The 18,855-nt window shown below is 38.5% G+C and overlaps 1 protein-coding gene across 2 annotated transcripts in view; it reads left to right on the top strand.

Moving 5' to 3' along the window:
* Positions 1 to 46: 46 nt before the first annotated feature.
* The window catches only part of WDHD1 (WD repeat and HMG-box DNA binding protein 1), a 67,465-nt gene continuing 48,656 nt past the window's right edge, over positions 47 to 18,855 (top strand). The window contains exons 1-6 of one of the 2 annotated variants that reach the window (XM_040477197.1): positions 47 to 137; positions 356 to 448; positions 9,981 to 10,092; positions 16,799 to 16,950; positions 18,091 to 18,202; positions 18,373 to 18,423. In XM_040477197.1, the coding sequence (XP_040333131.1) occupies positions 372 to 448; positions 9,981 to 10,092; positions 16,799 to 16,950; positions 18,091 to 18,202; positions 18,373 to 18,423 (504 nt within the window). In that variant the 5' untranslated portion in view covers positions 47 to 137; positions 356 to 371. Of the gene's footprint in view, positions 138 to 355; positions 449 to 9,980; positions 10,093 to 16,798; positions 16,951 to 18,090; positions 18,203 to 18,372; positions 18,424 to 18,855 lie in introns of those variants that run through there. The other variant, XM_040477198.1, reaches the window with a different exon arrangement.

Raw genomic sequence — 18,855 nt, 5'->3', positions numbered from 1 at the left:
CTTGCTCTGCGCCGGGCGTGGGCGGTCGGGCGGGCCGGCGCAGGCGCAGTGGTAGCGAGCACGCCAGAGCGCGGGAAGCGGCCCGGCGCGGGCGTTTGTTCCACGCTTTTCCTCACCCGCGTAGCTCGGTTCTCTCGGTGAGTACCCCCTTGCGCTGCCAGTGTCCTTACAGCGCACCGAAGGGAAACGTGTCCCCTTCCCGGCTAATTGTCTGGCAGACCCTCTGCTCTGTCTTGTTTGTGCCACTCGGGTGGGGGAAAGGGGGCCACCGAGAGACTAACTTCCCTGCTTCTTCTTCAGTCACCGGCTTTTCCTCCCCTTTAAACTAATACTAGTTTTGATAAAACATTTTTAGGTGGGTAGAAGGAAAGATGCCTGCCACCCAGAAGCCGATGAGATTTGGACATACCGAGGGACACACAGATGTCTGTTTTGATGATTTGGGGAGGTAAGGTACTTTGAGAAACGAAAAAGAACGTTTGAGGTGTAAATATTACAAAATTTATTGTTCTGCGTCAGATAAGCAGCCTAAAATGACGCAACCAGACAGAAAAAAGACAGAAGTCTAAAATGGCACATGTATTTTCCTTAGGTTTATTGTTCGATTCGGGCCGTCCTTGTAGTTTTAGTATGTCTAAAAAGTTAACGAGTGTAAAATCTTACTTCCAGAGGAGTTGGAAAGATGTGAGCTTTCTCCCATATTTATCTTTTGTTCACTTGCCCTCTGCATCCCACGTGATTATTTTGTCAGATGGCTAGCTGCCTTTCTCAAATTCAGTGGCCCTTTCTGTCGTTTTGGTGTTGCGTCTTTCCTTGGCTTTTGTGATACTATTTCCTTTTTTACTGTTTCTAACTTTTGACTTTTTTCCCCCCAGCTTACTTCCTTTGCTTAATTGATTGTGATCTTTTCCCAGGGTTATTCTGGTCTCTTTTTTATCTTTCTAAATCTCATTATTCTGCAGTACTATCCAGTTTCGTGGCTTCCACTGTTACTCCTATATTGATTGATTTATTGAAAAAATATTTGCGTGTCAACTCTGGTGGAGGCTAGAGATACAGTAGTACAAACAAGTCTCTTCATTGACCTTAGAGTCTTTTTAGATTGACCGACATTCTGCACAGATTAATCACCACAGTGAATGTACGTTTAGAATTATACTTAGCAATATTAAATAATAGGTATAATGATAAGCATATATGAAGGAATGTTGATACAGTTTGGAAGGTGGGGAAGGTTTCTCAGAAGAAGTGTTTCTTGAGATGAGATCTGAAGATTGAGTAGGTGTTAGGGAGTATAAAGAGATGGGGGGTGGCAGTGGGGTGGTGGTGTTGGCATTCCAGGCAGAGGGAACCCTGAAAAATTCCAGTGGGGTAGGGACCATGGTATGCTCAAAGGACAGAAAGAAAGCTAGTGATGCCAAAATGTAGAGTGTGATGCAGAGGTTGATGAGAGATGAAATCTGTGATGGTAAGCAATGGGCATCCTATCCAAGACCTTCTGGGCTTTATTGAGGAATCTTGTTTTCATTTTAAAAGCCATAGGAAGGTATTAAAAACTTGAAGCAGAGAGATGTGATCAGACTTTTTTTTTTTTTTAGTGTTTGTTTATTTCTGAGAGAGAGACAGACAGAATGCAAGCAGGGGAGGGGCAGAGAGAGGGAGACACAGAACCCTAGGAAGGCTCCAGGCTCTGAGCTGTCAGCATAGAGCCCCACGCGGGGTTTGAACTCATGAACTGTGAGATCCTGACCTGAGCTAAAGTCGGACACTTAACCGACTGAGCCACCCAGGCATCCCCAGACTCTTGTTTTTGAGAAGTTATGTGGAAGATGAAGTGGAAAAGTAGAAGTGGATGCAGAAAGACTGAGGAGGTACCTGCATTAGTCTTGTGGAGTGTGATGGAAGCTTGGACTAGAGAAGACATGACATGGAAAAAGGAGGATGCATTCAGGAAATATTTAAAAGGTAGAATCAACAGGATAGATCAGACATTAATGATGAAGGAGATGGAGATGTCTGGGATCACATCTATGTCTCCGGGTGTTACATTTGGGGAGATGACAGTGCCATTCACAGATATCTGAAATGTGTGGAGAGGAGCTTATTTCAGAGGTAGAAGAAGAGTGGAGATTATGAGTTTACATTTGAACATTTGGAATATTTCTTTGAGATATTCAACTAGAGGTGTAGTCAGATAAATGGGTCTAAAGCTAAGAAATGTGAGCTAGAAATAGAAATCTGTATCTTTTGCTGATGTCTCCTGGAGTTAAGGATTGAGGTCTTGACTGGAAATCTAGATGTGGAAGTTAATAAATAGATGTTTAATGCTATGAACTTGGGTGAAATCACCTAGAGAGGGAGTAAATGTAGTTGCGAAAAAAAGTTTAAGGGCTAAGCCCTCGGACACTACAAAATATTTAGAGATCCAATTAAAGAAGGAAGACCCAGCTAAGGAGACTTCAGATGGGCTGGCTAGAAAAGTAGAAAACAAGAGACAAGAATGATGTCTAGAAGCCAAATGAAGTAAGCATTTTAAGGAGGAGGAAATAATAAACGATGTCAAATGCTGCTGGTGGGTCAAGTTGAGGACTGAGAATTTACCATTAGATTTGGTAATATGGGTGATCTAGCTTTTGTTATGGAGTGGTGAGAATGAAAACCTTGTTGCAGTGTATTCATAAAACTGGAAAGGGAGGAATTAGAGTTAGCGAGGATGGCACTCAAAGAGTAAGGGTAGTTGGATAGGGATGTGAGGTCAGGAAAGGTTTTTGTTTTAATGTTTATTATTTTTGAGAGAGAAAGAGAGAGAGAGCAAGCAGGGGAGGGGCAGAGAGAGAGGGAGACACAGAATTGGAAGGAGGCTCCAGGCTCTGAGCTGTCAGCACAGAGCCTGGCGTGGGGCTCAAATCCACAGACAGCGAGATTATGACCTGAGCTGAAGTCGGCCGCTTAACTGACTGAGCCACCCAGGCACCCTGGGAAAGTTTTTGTTTTTAAAAAAATTTTTTTTTTCAACGTTTATTTATTTTTGGGACAGAGAGAGACAGAGCATGAACAGAGGAGGGGCAGAGAGAGAGGGAGACACAGAATCGGAAACAGGCTCCAGGCTCTGAGCCATCAGCCCAGAGCCTGACGCGAAGTTTTTGTTTTAAAGTGAGAGATGCAGTATATGTATGAATGGCGATGATCCATATCCCAGGGAGGGATAAGTTGATGTTATGGTAGGAAGAGGGAGAATTGCAGGAGTGATGGCCTTGAGTAGGTAAGAGGGATTACAATATAGTGCACAAGGGAGAGAAAGTGGCCAAAGGTAGGAACGTGGTCAAATTCACAAGTGGAGGGAAGGAGCACCTAGGAGGCATAGTGAGAATATGAGGCTAATTTCTACAGACTGCTTCAGTTTTCTGAGTAAAATAGGAAGCAAAGTTTTTAGCTGAGAGTGGGGAGGCTGTGGGGGTTTGAAGAAAGAGGAGTAGATATGAGATAGATGATTAGAAAAGAAGGACCTAGGGGCGCCTGGGTGGCTCAGTCGGTTAAGCGTCTGACTTCGGCTCAGGTCATGATCTCACGGTTGGTGAGTTCAAGCCCCGCGTCGGCCTCTGTACTGACAGCTCAGAGCCTGGAGCCTGTTTCAGATTCTGTGTCTCCCTCTCTCTCTCTGACCCTCCCCCATTCATGCTCTATCTCTCTCTGTCTCAAAAATAAATAAACGTTAAAAAAAATTAAAAAAAAAGAAAAGAAGGACCTAGGGAAATATAGTTAGTTGGAATAGTGGGCAACACTAATGGTCTACTTTAGGTTAGCGATCATGAATTTAAAGTGAGATCAGACAACCTAGTTATGTGTTTTTTGCTAGCCACGTTTAGCTGCAAATGTTACTTACCAATGGGCATAGAGTTGAATTTAACCACGGTTGGGGTTTTGTCAGGTAAGTATGACAAAGGGAGGGGGTTTGAGGATGATGCAAAGAAGTGATTTTAAGAACAGGTTGTGGAATCTAAGCCAGATTAGGAGGGATGTGAGAATTTGTGAGGGAGTGAGAGATAGTGAGAAGTTAGTTTCAATAGATTGTAGATCCTAATAGAAGTAAAAAATGGTTGAAGTTAAGATATTAAGGGTACAGGTAAAAAGATTAGTGATTAGGATGATTGAAATTGAAATTATGAAGAATTTGCAATATTGGTAAAGACAAAATCTACTGTATGACAATGGGAGTCTGAGATGAAGTGAAGGACAAGACTTAGTATAAGAAGGCTTCGTGTATATGGATATTACAAATACTAAGAATTATGATAGGAATAGTGTTGTTCAGAGCACCTGGGTGGCTCAGTGGGTTAAGCATCCGGCTCTCAGGTCATGATCTCACAGTTAGGAGATAGAGCCCCGAGTCAGGCTCTGAGCTGCTAGTGTGGAGCTTGCTTGGGATTTTCTCTATCTCTCTCTCTCTCTTTCTCTCTCTCTCTCTCTCTCTCTCTCTCTCTCTCAAAATTCACAAATAAACATTTTTTTTAAAAGGCATAGTGTTGTTAGGGAATGACAATGAACCTTGTGCTAAAAATCCTTAGGGAATATGGGAGATTTCTCTTTAGGAATTTGTAGGTGGTCTCAAAGCAGTTTTTTGCCCCCCCCCCCTTTTTTAAAGAGAGTGGGGTGTAGCAATAGAATGGAAGTGGTAATGAAATGGAACGAAGGCCCACTGACAGGCCCCAAAGGAATGTAGAAGAGAAATCAACCACCTTTAAAAATTTCTTTTAACGTTTATTTATTATTGAGAGAGAGAGAGAGAGAGCATGAGCATGGTAGGGGCAGACACAGAATCTGAAGCAAGCTCCAGGCCCTGAGCTGTCAGCACAGAGCCTGACGCGGGGCTTGAACTCACAAACTGCAAGATCATGACCTGAGCTGAAGTTGGACACTTAACCGACTGAGCCTCCCAGGCACCCCAGAAATCAACCACCTTTTAAGAGGATTGAAGAGGAATCTGTGTTCTCAGAAGAAGTGTTCAGGAAAAAAGCTGAGGATAGTCTGGTGCCTAACCATGAATTTCATGAGGCACAATGGAAGGGTTTGGGAGAGGTGGTCAGATTAGGAAAAGAACATTGCTCAGTGAGGATGGAGAATCTAGATGGTGAGAAATGCCTTGGTAATCGTTGGCTTCTTGTAGTTATGTCACAAAGAGGATAAAGACATGATATAATTAGTCCTTATACTCAGAAACTTACAGTGGTTTTCTTATCATCTAAACCGGGACACCTTTGGGAATGGGGAGAAGGATTTCAAAAGAATTAAAATTATAATTTTTAAAATTATTTATTGATTAGCAAATTATTCTGTTTTGATAGAGCTATAACATTTCTGTTCAAAAAGTGTTTTGGGCACCTAGGTGGCTCAGTTGGTTAAGCATCTGATTCCCTGATTTCGGCTCAGGTCATGATCTCCCAGTTGTGAGATTAAGCTCCCAGTTAGGCTCTGTGCTGAGCATGGAGCCTGTCTGAGGTTCTCTCTCTCTCTCTCTCTCTCTCTCTCTCTCTCTCTCTCTCTCTCTCTCTCTCTCTCTCTCTCTCTCTCTCTCTCTCTCTCTCTCCCTCTCTCTCCCTCTCCCTCCCTCTCCCTCCCTCTCCCTCTGCCCCTCTCCCTTGCTTTCATGCTCACTCACGTGCTCTCTCTCTCTCTCTCTCTCTAAAATAAACAAAACAACAACACAAAAACCTGTTTTAAAATATTTTTCCTAAAGACGTATTTATGATATTAAAACATTTAAAAAATTTACATTGATTTTCTAAATATTAAACATATAAACATTTACATAAGTAGAATATTCTTGGTACATACTCATCTACTTTAGTCAGTTCTTTTAGCCTGTCTCTAACATGGCATTTTTCTGAAAAATACATTTTTTTCAATATAGTCTTATTTTTATTTTTATTTTTCTTATAAAATTGGCTGCAGTCATCCTCAGAGTTGCATTTATGCTGAGACCTTGAAGTGAGATGAGTTAACTCTTTTTTTAAGACCATAATATTTTTTCTTCTTTTTTTTTTATGCTTATTTATTTGTTTTTGAGAGAGAGCCCCAGCACAGGGGCAGAAAGAGAGAATCCCAAGCAGGCTCCATCCCATGAACTGTGAGATCATGACCTGAGCTGAAATCAAGAGCCAGACGCTTAACCGACTCAGCCACCCAAGTGCCCTAGGGTCATAATATTTTTCAGTATAAGAAAATAACTTTCTTTAGGTGCTCACATACCTGGTAAGCTCAGAAAATTCTACTAACTGGAAGAGTCTTCAATTTTTAAAAATCTATTTTAATTGAAATGGGTAAATCTTTTACTTTCAGTATTTTTATGGGTTCTGTCTTTTTACCTTCATTCAGAGTACCCTTTTTCAATAGTAAGTTCTTCAATATTTTTTACTTTTTATTTTTTTATATTTTATATATGTATTTTGTTTTCTTTAATTCATCAAGTAATTTTTCTGGTTTCTTTGAATGTTTCACAAATTTTAAGCCTACTCAGTTTCATTTTATTTTGGCACAGAATATAAATTTATATAGTTAAAAAGAGGGGTTCCCTCAGAAGATTCTTACAAGTCAAGATATTCCAGAGTACAGTGAGAGAATTTCAAAATGATATCATTCACTCTTTGAGCTTTTAATGTACAAGTTGTTCAATTCTTAATTTGCTTTTGTAGGGATAAATTTTAGTGTCTTCCTGTCCATAAGCTTGGTTTTCATTAACTGCCTTTCACCAAAAGCTTCAAAGGCTTGAGTCGAATGCTTCAAGATCGTTAACTGATTTTGAACAAAATGCAACTAAGACTTAGGGAACTAAGACTTAGGTGGTGGTGGTGGTGGTGGTGGTGATGATGATGATAATAACACCATCATTATAGGACACTTAGGTTTTATAAAGTCACTCTTCAAAGACTCATATATTTTAAAAATCTAATTGATGGGCAGGAGAGAAACCATCTCATGCAATGCTGAAGTATTTTCGTGTATCTAATATCAGTTTGTTTTGAAAATTTTGTTCAGTCATTGTGGGTATAAACTAAATTATCTCAAAATTCAACTACTGTGGCTTCTGTTTTGATTCATACATTTTTATAGTTCATTTGGTTATGAATTATAGTTTCAATTCCAAGTACATTTGTGTTTCATAGATTTCTTAATTTAGTAAGTGCATTGTTTTTACCACAGTGCTGTGCTCTACCAAAATGGATATTACTGTGAAAATTAAGAATTTTATCTTTAGCATTAAACTTTGCAAATGATGTTAGAATTCCCAATAATGTTAGATGTTTTACTTCCACAGAATAAACTTTCAGAAGCTTTACTTTGTTTCTGTGAACTGGAGAGAAAACTAAACCATTATTGGAATCAATCTGACTGATTTTGTATTTAAACGTTGTAATGACATTGTAATAAAACCAGTATCATTTAACTGTTTGAAAAGTTCTTTTAAAAAAAAAGGTTTTTTTTTTTAACATTTATTCATTTTTGAGAGTGAGAGACAGAGCATGAGCGGGGGAGGGTCAGAGAGAGAGGGAGACACAGAGTCCAAAGCAGGCTCCAGGCTCTGAGCTGTCAGTACAGAGCCTGATGTGGGGGCTCGAACTCACGAACCGCGAGATCATGACCTGAGCTGAAGTTGTACGCTTAACCGACTGAGCCACCCAGGCGCGCCGAAAAGTTCTCTTACTAATGGTGACTGCATATTAACAGCTATAACTTTACTCCCTACTTGCACTAGAAAAAATGAAAAATGAACAAAATTAATTTAGAACCACTGTTGTTTGTTCTAGTGCTGAGCTGTTCAGTACAATAGCCTAGCCACATGTGGCTATTTAGATTTGAATTAATTAAAGTTAACTAAATTTAACATTCAGGTCCTCAAGTCACACTAGCCACATTTGAAACCACATTTTAATTGCTCAGGAGCCAAACAATTTCCATCTTCTCAGCAAGTTCTATTGGACAGTACTGAATTATTATGAAAAGTCATGCCTGACAAGATGCCAACTCACTTTCTGCAGCTGCAGAAACATGGTTTTCAGGAAGTTTCAAGATAACTACTAGCTTACAAAGTAGATGCTCAAGTTTCTTCAGGAGTTCTGTGTCTTCTGTCTTTCCTGTGTTTGGTATTATCACAACAGCCTCTGTAGCAAATGTCCACTAACATTTTGTTCATGTTAACATTTTTATTATCAGCTTCTTGAGAAGCAGAAATTTAGTGTTTAATATTTTGTTAAACGTGTACTTGATATCTTTTTTTTTTAGTTTGTTGCTACTGAAAGGTGTTTTATTAAAAGGCATAATCAATAATAAAATGAATGTTTTATTCCTATAGTAAGTGACAAAAACAGTGTCAGAAGAATATTCAGACTACTCTAAAAGTTCTTCAGGGGACTGTTGAGCTATTTTTTGCATATATTTCTCATTAATTCCACCACATTTCACTCTAATATTCTAATGGTACCACCAACTGACACCTGCAACTTTCTACATCTCCTTTGCTGCCTAGCTGGTTGCACCAAATAGTAGGGGCAGCAATATGAAATACTTATCCCATCACCATTGAAGACTGAAAGAAATCGTTCTCTCTAGGGCCTCCTGACTGTTTTCACTTTGGTTTTAATCAAAGTGAACCAACTGTTAACACCTGTTGTCTGTGAAGGGTGGTATTATGTTGCATAAAGAAAGGATTGGAATGGGGAGATGGGTTGTCACTGGTTGCCTTTCAGATTTACCTATGTGATAAAGTGAGAACTCTGTTCGTTGTACATGTTACACTACTAAACAAGACCATGGCAGAAGCTGGAAGTGCAAAGAAGAGGTCTGCCAAACCCACCCAACAAATTTGGATGCATGTAATACTAATATATTTTTTTTAAGATACTATTTATTTATTTATTTTTTAAAGTTTATACATTTCCTCGGTAATCTCTACACCCAACATGGGGCTCTAATGCTCAGCCCCGAGATCAAGAGTCACATGCTCTTCTGAGTCAGCCAGGTGTGCTGATACTAGTATGTTTTAAAGTGAAAAATCGAGGACAGATTACAAACTAGCAGGATGCATAAATCAGGAAAGTCCTGGGCAAACAGACTAACGGTACTCCTATTTACTTCCTATAGAAGGGAGTCCAAGCTCCTTACTCTGGCATTAAGATCATTGTGAATAGGATGACCCCCAATCTACATTTTTTTTCTCAATTTCCTGTACTGTCTGCTAAGTAAACTCCCCATTCTTTACTAACATCGTGTTTTTGTTCATGTGGTTTCCTCTGTTTGGAGCTGCTCTTTTCACCAATCTCAGCATATCTAATTCTACTTGCCCTACTTGCCCTTTGACTTCCCAGTATCTTCTTTCTTTTGAATCCCTCTGATTTTCCAGGTGGGAATTAATCCTTTTCTTCTGAACCTCTATAGTTCTTTATATGGCTTCTCTTTGCCATTGACCATGTTATTTTTGTGTTTTGTTTCCTTTTGTATGTGTCACAACACCTACAGATAGGACACACACCAAATGAATAAAGCACCAGGAAACAAGAGGTTTAAAACAAGATTTGAGAGTTACAGCCAATTGAATAATCAGCTTTGGATAATTGAGTTCTTGTATCCGTCCACTTACTCATTTTACAAACATTTATCAAGGCTTCTATTTGTCAGAGATTGCTTTGTGCCAGGGGCACAATGGTGAGCAAGGTTGACCTAGTCCCTGTTGTTAGATTACACACTCATCTTTCTTACATTATTACAAAGAATTTTATGCCAGGGAGGAACTGTAGGGAACATTAAATTCACCCTTCATTTTATAGAATAGGAGATTAGCAGTCCTCGTTATTGAAGTTTAGGTATGTAAAATAAGAAAACATTGATTAACACCTTGATTTTATTGGGAAAAAAGATAAAGTAGTATTCTAAAAAAATTAATAAGGCTGAAACCGGGTGACCTTTTAATGACTGTGTTTCCTCCACAGTTGTATTGTGACTTGTGGAAGTGATGGTGATGTGAGGATTTGGGAAGATTTGGATGATGATGATCCTAAATCTATTAACGTTGGAGAAAAGGCATATTCATGTGCTTTGAAGGTATTGAAAACAGTTACAGCTAACAATGAGAAATGATACTGCTGTGTGATTTTTATGCAAGGGTGAAGAATATTTTTGTTGAAGTTTTGAATGTAGAGGTATTTTTTGTTTCTCTTATGAAATAGTAATATTCAAATATGTATAATGCCATAAATTTTTACAGGTAAAACCTAAATCTGAATGGCTTTAAAATCTGAATGGTTTAGGGTTCCTGGGTGGCTCAGTCCATTAATCATCTGACTTCAGCATAGGTCATGATATCAACGTTTGTGAGTTTGAACTCCACATCGGGCTCTGTGCTGACAGCTCAGAGCCTGGAGCCTGCTTCAGATTCTGTGTCTCCCTCTCTCTGCTTCTCCCCCACTTGCTTTCTCTCTTTTCAAAAATAAATAAATATTTAAAATGTTTTAAATCTGGATGTTTTATTAAAGATGATTAATGTGTTAATGGTAAACCAGTTAAAATATATGCAAGAAATTATATGTTTTCTTTTGAGATTTAAATGTTCCCTTTTCTCTTTGAGAGAAAACTCCATGGCATTTTCAGGTTTTTAGTTCACTAATTTAGATAACTTGAAGAATCACACTAGAAAAGAGGAATATTCTAGCTTTTCAAGATATTTATGTGTTTCATGTTTCTGACGTTTTATGTAAGGTAAGTCTGGAAATGAGATGTAGGTCATTTGGAGAATGGAGACATGTTTTTCAGAAGGACTTGGCTATCTAAATATTTAAAAACCACTAAACTTTTAATTTGTGATGAATTTTAAGTTGAGTGTATTGTATTTGGGTAGAAAAAAATCTTTTCACAGAAATACATATTTTCAAACTCAGGCTCATTAAAGTAAATTAATGAGATGGTCTTTATTTTATTATTTTTTTAATGTTTATTTAAAGAGAGAGAAACAGTGCAAACGGGAGGGGCAGAGAGAAAGGAGACACAGAATCTGAAGCAGGCTCCAGGCTCTGAGCTGTCAGCTCAGAGCCTGACGTGGGGCTCGAACTCATGAACCGTGAGATTGTGACCTGAGCCAAAGTCAGATGTGATGCTTAACTGACTGAGCCACCCAGGCACCCCTGAATGAGATGGTCTTTAGATATTAGATATTCTTTTTTAAATGGTCACATATAAGAGAAAATATATTCCCAGAAGGAAAAATACAAAAGACTAACATACATTAGATACAAGTTAAATCTCACTAATAAGCAAAGAAGTACAAATTAAACAACTGGAATTTTTTTTTCCATTAGATTGGCAAGGATGAAAAATATCACTAATTCCAACAATAGTGAGGATTTGGAGAAGTATTTGTAAATGAAAAAGACTCACTTGTGGTTTTCTGTTACACTCACACTACTACCATGCTCCTAACACCTCAACCACTGGATGTGTGGATTTTTCCCCCACACCAAACAAATTTCTGTAATATTAGCTGGGTGTCCTATAGTTCAGTTCAATTCTGACACTAGCACAGAGTTAGCACAGACCTCACAGGTTAGGGGCTCAGTGCCACAAGACTGCTCCCCATTTTAGATACAAGTTGAAAGTAGTAAATCCCCAGCTTACCCACAGCATCTGTCCTACTTGGCTACAAATCAGAGGTTCCCATGGCCCCCCCCCCCCCAAAAATGAAATGGTTTCAGTCATTTGCTACAAATAGCTCACAGAATTCAGGCGGAAACACCGGTACCAGTTCATTATATAATGAAGTATTGATAAAGGTACAGGTAAACAGGCAGATGAAGAGATACATAGTATGAGGTCTGGGAGGGTATTTTTTCCCCATGGAGTTGGGGTCTGAACATCCTCCTGGTACGTGAATATATTCACCAACCTGGAAACTCCTTGAACCTCATGCTATTGGGATTTTTATGAAGGCTTCATTACATTGACATGGTTGTTTATTAATTCCATTTCTAGCTCTTCTCCCTTTCCTGGATAAAGTGGGGTAGGGCTAAAAGTTCCAAGCCTCTAATTTTGATTTTTTTTTTTTTTTTTTTTTAAATCAAGAGGCCGGGGAGGGGCAGAGACAGACACAGAATCCAAAGCAGGCTCCAGGCTCTGCGCTGTCAGCATACAGCCTGATGTGGGGCTTGAACTCACAAACTGTGGGTTCATGACCTGAGCTGAAGTTGGATACCCAACCAACTGAGCCACCCAGGTGCCCCATGGTTTGATTTTTCTAATCATGAGCCCTCATTCTGAAGTTATCCAGGAGTCTGCCAAGAATTGCCTCCTTAGGACAAAAGACATTTCTATCACCGATGAAATTCCAAGAGATTTAAGAGCCTTGTGTCAGGAACCAGGGTCAAAGACCAAATATTAGAACAAAAGCTGTTCCTAGTAGTCTTATCAGTTAGGAAGTTTCAAGGGTTTTAGAACTCTGCCAGGAATGGGAGGTAAAGGCTAATATCTATTTTCTGTTATTTTACAGTATTGTACAACAGTTGCTGGAAGTGTAACTGGGGAGCTTTTTAAAAAGTAAATTGATACCATACATCAAACTTAGAATGCACATAGTCATTTCTGGCTATTTACCCTGAGGAAATACGTACTTTCATATTTATGTGGACAAGGATATATTAGTAAAACTACTTTTTATAATAGCAAAAATTAGAACCAGTTGTTCTTCAAAAGAGAATTTGTTTTGTAAATTGGTAGAGCCCTGTAATGTAATACTATGCAGATACAAAAAAAAAATGAGGGTGTGGCTATATATCTATCAGCAAAGATGTTTACAGTGAGTTGAAAAATTAAAAAGTTGCACAGCAGCCTGTATTGTATAGTCTTATGTTTGTTAAAATAAAGGATACACAGACATATATATACATTTGCATATGTGTGTAAGAAAGTTAGAAAGATTTAACTCAAAATGTTAACAGAGATTACTTCATAAGAGTAGGGAAACTCACTCTTTGCCCAGAACACTTTCATGTTGTTATTTTTCTTCTAGAGTAAGTATGCACTACATTTATATGTGAAGACTGTAAAGAAGGAAAAAAAGTGGTCTTGTAGTAGTTTCCTAGGGAAGCTGGAACAAATTGTCAAACCCTTGGTGGCTTAAAACAACAGAAAATTATTGTCTCATGGTTCAGAAGGCGAGAAGCCTGAAACCAAGGTGTTGGCACGGTTAGCTCCTTTAGAGGCTCTGAGGGAGTCTGTTCTATGCCTCTCTCCTAGCTTCTGGTCGTTGTCAGTAATCCTCAGTGTTGCTTGGTTGGAAGAAACATCGATCTGTGCCTCCCATGTTCCCATTGCCTTTTTCTCTGTCTTTGTGTCTCAAATCTCCTCTCCTTTTTCTTATAAGGACACCAATCATTGGATTTACATCCTTAATTTACCATATCGGCCAAAGATGCTCTTTCCAAATAAGATCACATTCACAGGTACCTAGGTTTAGGATTTAGGCATGCCTTTCGGGGGTCATTATTCAGTCCACTAGAAATCTGATAATCTGCGCTAAAATGTTTTCTTTGGCTTTAGAAATAAAGGTGAAGGTACTTCATTGAAATGACATTACCAAATAACCATGTAAAGTTGACAGCTTTACAACACATTTCATTTAAAACATAATTGTTTATGGTTTTGGAGTCAGTGGTACAGGAAAGTACAGTTAGATGTTTTATTGGATAACAAAATGGAGAAAATATCACTCTAAAATAGTGAAACTGAAATTAATCAATTGGTTAAGTAATAGTTAACGTCTGCATGGTATTTTACGTTGTCAGGGCCTTTTAACAAAGTTATAGAGAAGTATGTGGAATTACCTCTGTTTTATTCATGGGAAAGTCAAAGCTCTGAGGAAGGTCACATGACACAGTTGGTAAGAAACACCGTGGACTAGGGCTCAAGTCAGCTGGTGCTGGGATCCATTCCTGTCAGTCCACCAGGGAGAAGAGTGATCTGACCAGAGCCCTGATCTTTTGGGTATTTTCTTTTTTGTTTTTCTTTTTTTCAATTTTACTAGTTGACAAAGTACTGATAGTGATTTGATTTCTCAGTAGATTGGTTGGAAATTGATTTCAAAACAAGTCCTTTGTTCAGGTCTCCTGGGTGAGGAAGTATAGATATACTTTAATATTTTCATATGAATAGAGGGCTAGTTAATGTGTTATTTAAAAATTACCGAAATTGTTTATTAGAGCTGAGGGTGCTTCGTTGATTTTACTGAGAGATCTGTCTGTCAAGTAAAGCACAGCCAGGTTGCATAATTCCTGTATATGCACACAGATAGTGGGTGTTTCTGCAGTTTTGCCAAAGAATATGTAGCATCATCAGTGTTGTCTTGAGTTGGTTATAGTTTTTCCTTGATTCTCTTGTTTTCACATTAAATTATTGTTAGCGTCAACATTATAGATGTAGTCTTTTGTGGATTGTTTAATTACATCCAGTAGTTACAATGTAGGCATAAACAGTACTTTTTACCAGTTTTCCAGTATTTGAAGATAAGTATATATTGTAGTTCAAATCTGAATCATCTGTACTGTTACTTGAACAGATGTATACATCTTCCCAAATTTTTCTGTATAGTAACATGTCACTGTATTACTAAGTTCTTTTTCCACTGGAGTGAGAGCAGGTGCTATAGATAGAGGGTCTTACATGTTCAAATATGGCTGAGATCTGTTGCTATAGGATATTCATTAACAAACTTGAGTATTTGGTTTTTTGGCAGTTACCATTAAATCTAAATTAATAAATTGACCATATGATTTATCAGAGCCCCTCCTAGAGAAGTAATAAAATTAAGTTTCCAGGGCAGATACTTTACCTTTTATGATTCTTAGCTAAAATCTCTGCAAAGCAATGGTCTCTGCTGATCATTTTCATATCCTAAAGTTTTCCATTTATTTAGTGTTCTTAATTTTTAAATTTAATTTTATTTAATGTTTATTATTAGAGTGCATGTGGGAGCACAGGAGGGCAGAGGGAGAAGAAGAGAGAGAATCTTTTTTTTTTTTTTTTTTTTTTTGAGAGAGAGAATGAGAGAGAGAGAGAGAGTGAGTGTGCATGAGCTGGGGAAGAACAGGGAGAGAGGAGGAGGGCGAGAATTCCAAGCAGGCTCTGCACTATCTGCACAGAGCCCAACTTGGGACTTGAACTACTAACCATGAGATCGTGACCTGAGCCAAAATCAAGAGTCAAACACTCAACTGACTGAGCCACCCAGGCACCCTGGAAGAGAGAGAATCTTAAGCAGGCTCCATGCCCAGTATGGAGCCCAATGTGGGGCTCATTCTCACCACCATGAGATCATGACCTGAGCCAAAATCAAGAGTCAGATGCTTAACTAAGTGAGCCACCCAGCCACCCCTAATTTAATTTTATTATTTAAAAAAATTATTTATATTTTTAACTCCAGTATAATTAACGTATAGTGTTATATTAGTTTCAGGTGTATGATATAGTAATTCAAAAATTCTATACATTATTCGTTGCTCATCATTCTAAGTATACTCTGTTTAGGATCCTCCTACTCCACCATCTTTCTGTCTAGTGTTTTAAGGGGCACCTGGACAACTTGGTTGAGTGTCCGACTCTTAATTTCCGTTCAGGTCATGATCTTGCAGTTCGTGGGATCAAGCCCCATGTTGGGCTCTGTTGGCAGCGTGGAGCCTGCTTGGGACACTCTGTCCCTCTGTCTCTACCCCTTTCCCACTTGCGTTCTGGCTCTCTCTCTCTCTCTCTCTCTCTCAAAATAAATAAACATTAACAAAAACCACCTTTCTGGGGCACCTGGGTGACTCAGCCTGTTAAACATCTGACTTCGGTTCTAGTCATGACATTGCAGTTCATGAGTTCGAGCCCCACAGTGGGGTCTGTGCTGACAGCTCAGAGCCTGGAGCCTGCTTTGGATTCTGTGTCTCCCTTTCTCCGCCCCTCTTCTGCTCATGCTTTCTGTCTGTCTGTCTCTTTCTCTCTCTGTCAAAAATAAATAAACATTGGGGCGCCTGGGTGGCGCAGTCGGTTAAGCGTCCGACTTCAGCCAGGTCACGATCTCGCGGTCCGTGAGTTCGAGCCCCGCGTCGGGCTCTGGGCTGATGGCTCAGAGCCTGGAGCCTGTTTCCGATTCTGTGTCTCCCTCTCTCTCTGCCCCTCCCCCGTTCATGCTCTGTCTCTCTCTGTCCCAAAAATAAAAAAAATAAACGTTGAAAAAAAAATTAAAAAAAAAAAAGTATTTTAAAAAATAAATAAACATTAAAAAAACAAAACAAAACATAAAAAAGCCCCAAGAACCACCTTTAAAAAAAGAAAATCCAGAGGCTAAAAATTTGGCTGGTGAAGGGGGAATTAAATTATATAAAGGTGGTAAATAAATTTTTCTTGCTAATAGACATTCAGGAAAGTTGTATACTGAGTGATGATTTTTCTCTTGACATTAACTACATTTATAAGATTTTTTTTTTAACGTTTTTTATTTATTTTTGAGACAGAGCGAAACAGAGCATGAACGGGGAGGGGCAGAGAGAGAGGGAGACACAGAATCGGAAGCAGGCTCCAGGCTCTGAGCCATCAGCCCAGAGCCCGACGTGGGGCTCAAACTCACGGACCGCGAGATCGTGACCTGAGCTGAAGTCGGCCACTTAGCCGACTGAGCCACCCAGGCGCCCCTATAAGATTTTTTAAATAGGATTGTTAAGTGTGAAGAGACTCTCAATTGATTTGGATTTTTTTTTTTGTAATATTTCTTTTATTTTTCTTTTAGAATGGGAAATTGGTCACTGCAGTATCTAACAATACTATTCAAGTCCACACATTTCCTGAAGGAGTTCCAGATGGTATATTGACTCGCTTTACCACAAATGCAAACCATGTGGTCTTTAATGGAGATGGTGTAAAAATTGCTGCCGGATCTAGGTGAGGCTCTTTGATACCAGAAAAGGAAGTAATACTAGAACAGAATGGTCATGTGTTGGTTTCAGGGTAGCATTTTCAGGACTTTGCCCTTTTTTTGTTGTTGTTAATTTTTATATTCAAGTGTTCAGTAAAGGTTTTTGAGGACAACCTACTCTTTGTGAATTGAGATACATTGCTTTGCAGACAACCTGTTCAGTAAATGCTGAAACAGATTAGGGAAACATAGTTTGATACAAAATTTCAAAAATCATTAGGGTAGAATGTGGACTGTACTGTAGGATTTTTGTTGTTTCTCTTGATGCTTATTTGTCACAGGAAAAAAAAACAATTAAATTACTGAGGTGGAGTAAAAGGCATAGTACTTTTAAATATGGTTGAGGAGTGCCTGGGTGGCTTAGTTGGTTAAGCATCTGACTCTTGATTTTGGTTCAGGTCATGATCTCACGGTTTGTGGGTTCAAGGCCTGCATGAGGCTCTATGCTGACAATGCGGAGCCTGTTTGAGATTCTTTCTCTCTCTCTCTGCCTCTTTCCCGCTCTTGCTCTTTCCTTCTCTCTCAAAATAAATGGATAAACTTTTAAAAATTAAATAAATATTATTGAGACTTTAAAAAATGGTCGTGACTTTAATTAATTGGTAAATAATAGAAGCTTAAGATGTAACTGAGGAAGTCACTTAGGAAGTATTTCTATTTTTAATTTTTTTTTAATTTTTATTATTTTTTAACGTTTTTATTTAATTTTGAGAGACAGGGAAAGAGAGTGCAAGCAGGAGAGGGGCAGAGAGAGAGGGAAGCAGAGGATCTGAAGTGGGCTCTGAGCTGACAGCAGAGAGCCTGACCAGGGGTCAAACTCAACGAACTGTGAGATTGTGACCTGAGTGGAAATCAGACACTTAATGACAGCCATCCAGGAGCCCCAGAAAGTATTTGTATTTTAATGGGAAATCTTGAATCGTGTTTATGGTATTTTTACAGAGCAAAATTAAAAGGTAAGTCCTTAAATTTTGATGCCAAATTTTACAAATTGCTATAAAAAAATTACGGCATTTATTCTTGAAATATTTGAGTCAGGTTTTAGGAGAGGCTTTGTATTGACATTTATATTAATGCCTGTTATACATTACTCTTACTGTTCACAGTGATTTTCTAGTCAAAGTTGTGGATGTGATGGATTGCAGCCAACAGAAAACATTTCGAGGACATGATGCCCCTATTTTAAGTCTTTCTTTTGATCCTAAGGACATCTTTCTGGTAATCATTTTTTCCCCTTTGTTTGTTTTTCTTCAGTATGTTTAAAATTATAAGAGAATTAGAATATTTCACACAGTTGATAAAAAGGCTGTTTGATTTATCAGTTGAACCAGTTTCCATATAGTATTATGGTTGTAACTATAGAGAAATTTATTGTTTTATTTCTGCAGGCATCAGCTAGTTGTGATGGATCTGTCAAAGTGTGGCAAATTTCAGATCAGGTAAACTTCTCAACTTGAATTTAAAACTTTTTGCTCATTTCTGTCATAAATGGGGTGTTACATATCATTGGGCTAAATTAATTTTTTTTCTTTTTAGTTTTTTTCTTTTGAGTAGCATTGAATACTGTTTCTGTGATCAAATCCTATGATAATCTAATGCAAAAGTGTGTTGAAGACTAATTCCTTTTGTACCCAATCACAAGGGAAGCAATAGATTTATATTTCATTTTTAGGTTTTATAAATCAGTGGGGAAAATTCAGTCAATGTATATTTACAAATGAACTACCATGTGTAGGGACCTTGATGTTGGGGATACAAAAACAAAGACATTGGCCACACTTTATTTGGAGAATCACATAAACGACTTATTCTAACCAACCTGTTAAAAGTTTTGAAGGAGATATCAAGAAAGTGCTCTCTAGATTGGCACA

The sequence above is a fragment of the Herpailurus yagouaroundi genome, unplaced genomic scaffold (genome assembly GCF_014898765.1).
Source record: "Herpailurus yagouaroundi ecotype Mexico unplaced genomic scaffold, PumYag 141, whole genome shotgun sequence".
NCBI classification, from domain to species: Eukaryota; Metazoa; Chordata; class Mammalia; order Carnivora; family Felidae; genus Herpailurus; species Herpailurus yagouaroundi.
Note: the sequence above shows the minus strand (reverse complement) of the source record. Positions and strands in the feature narration are given on the sequence as shown.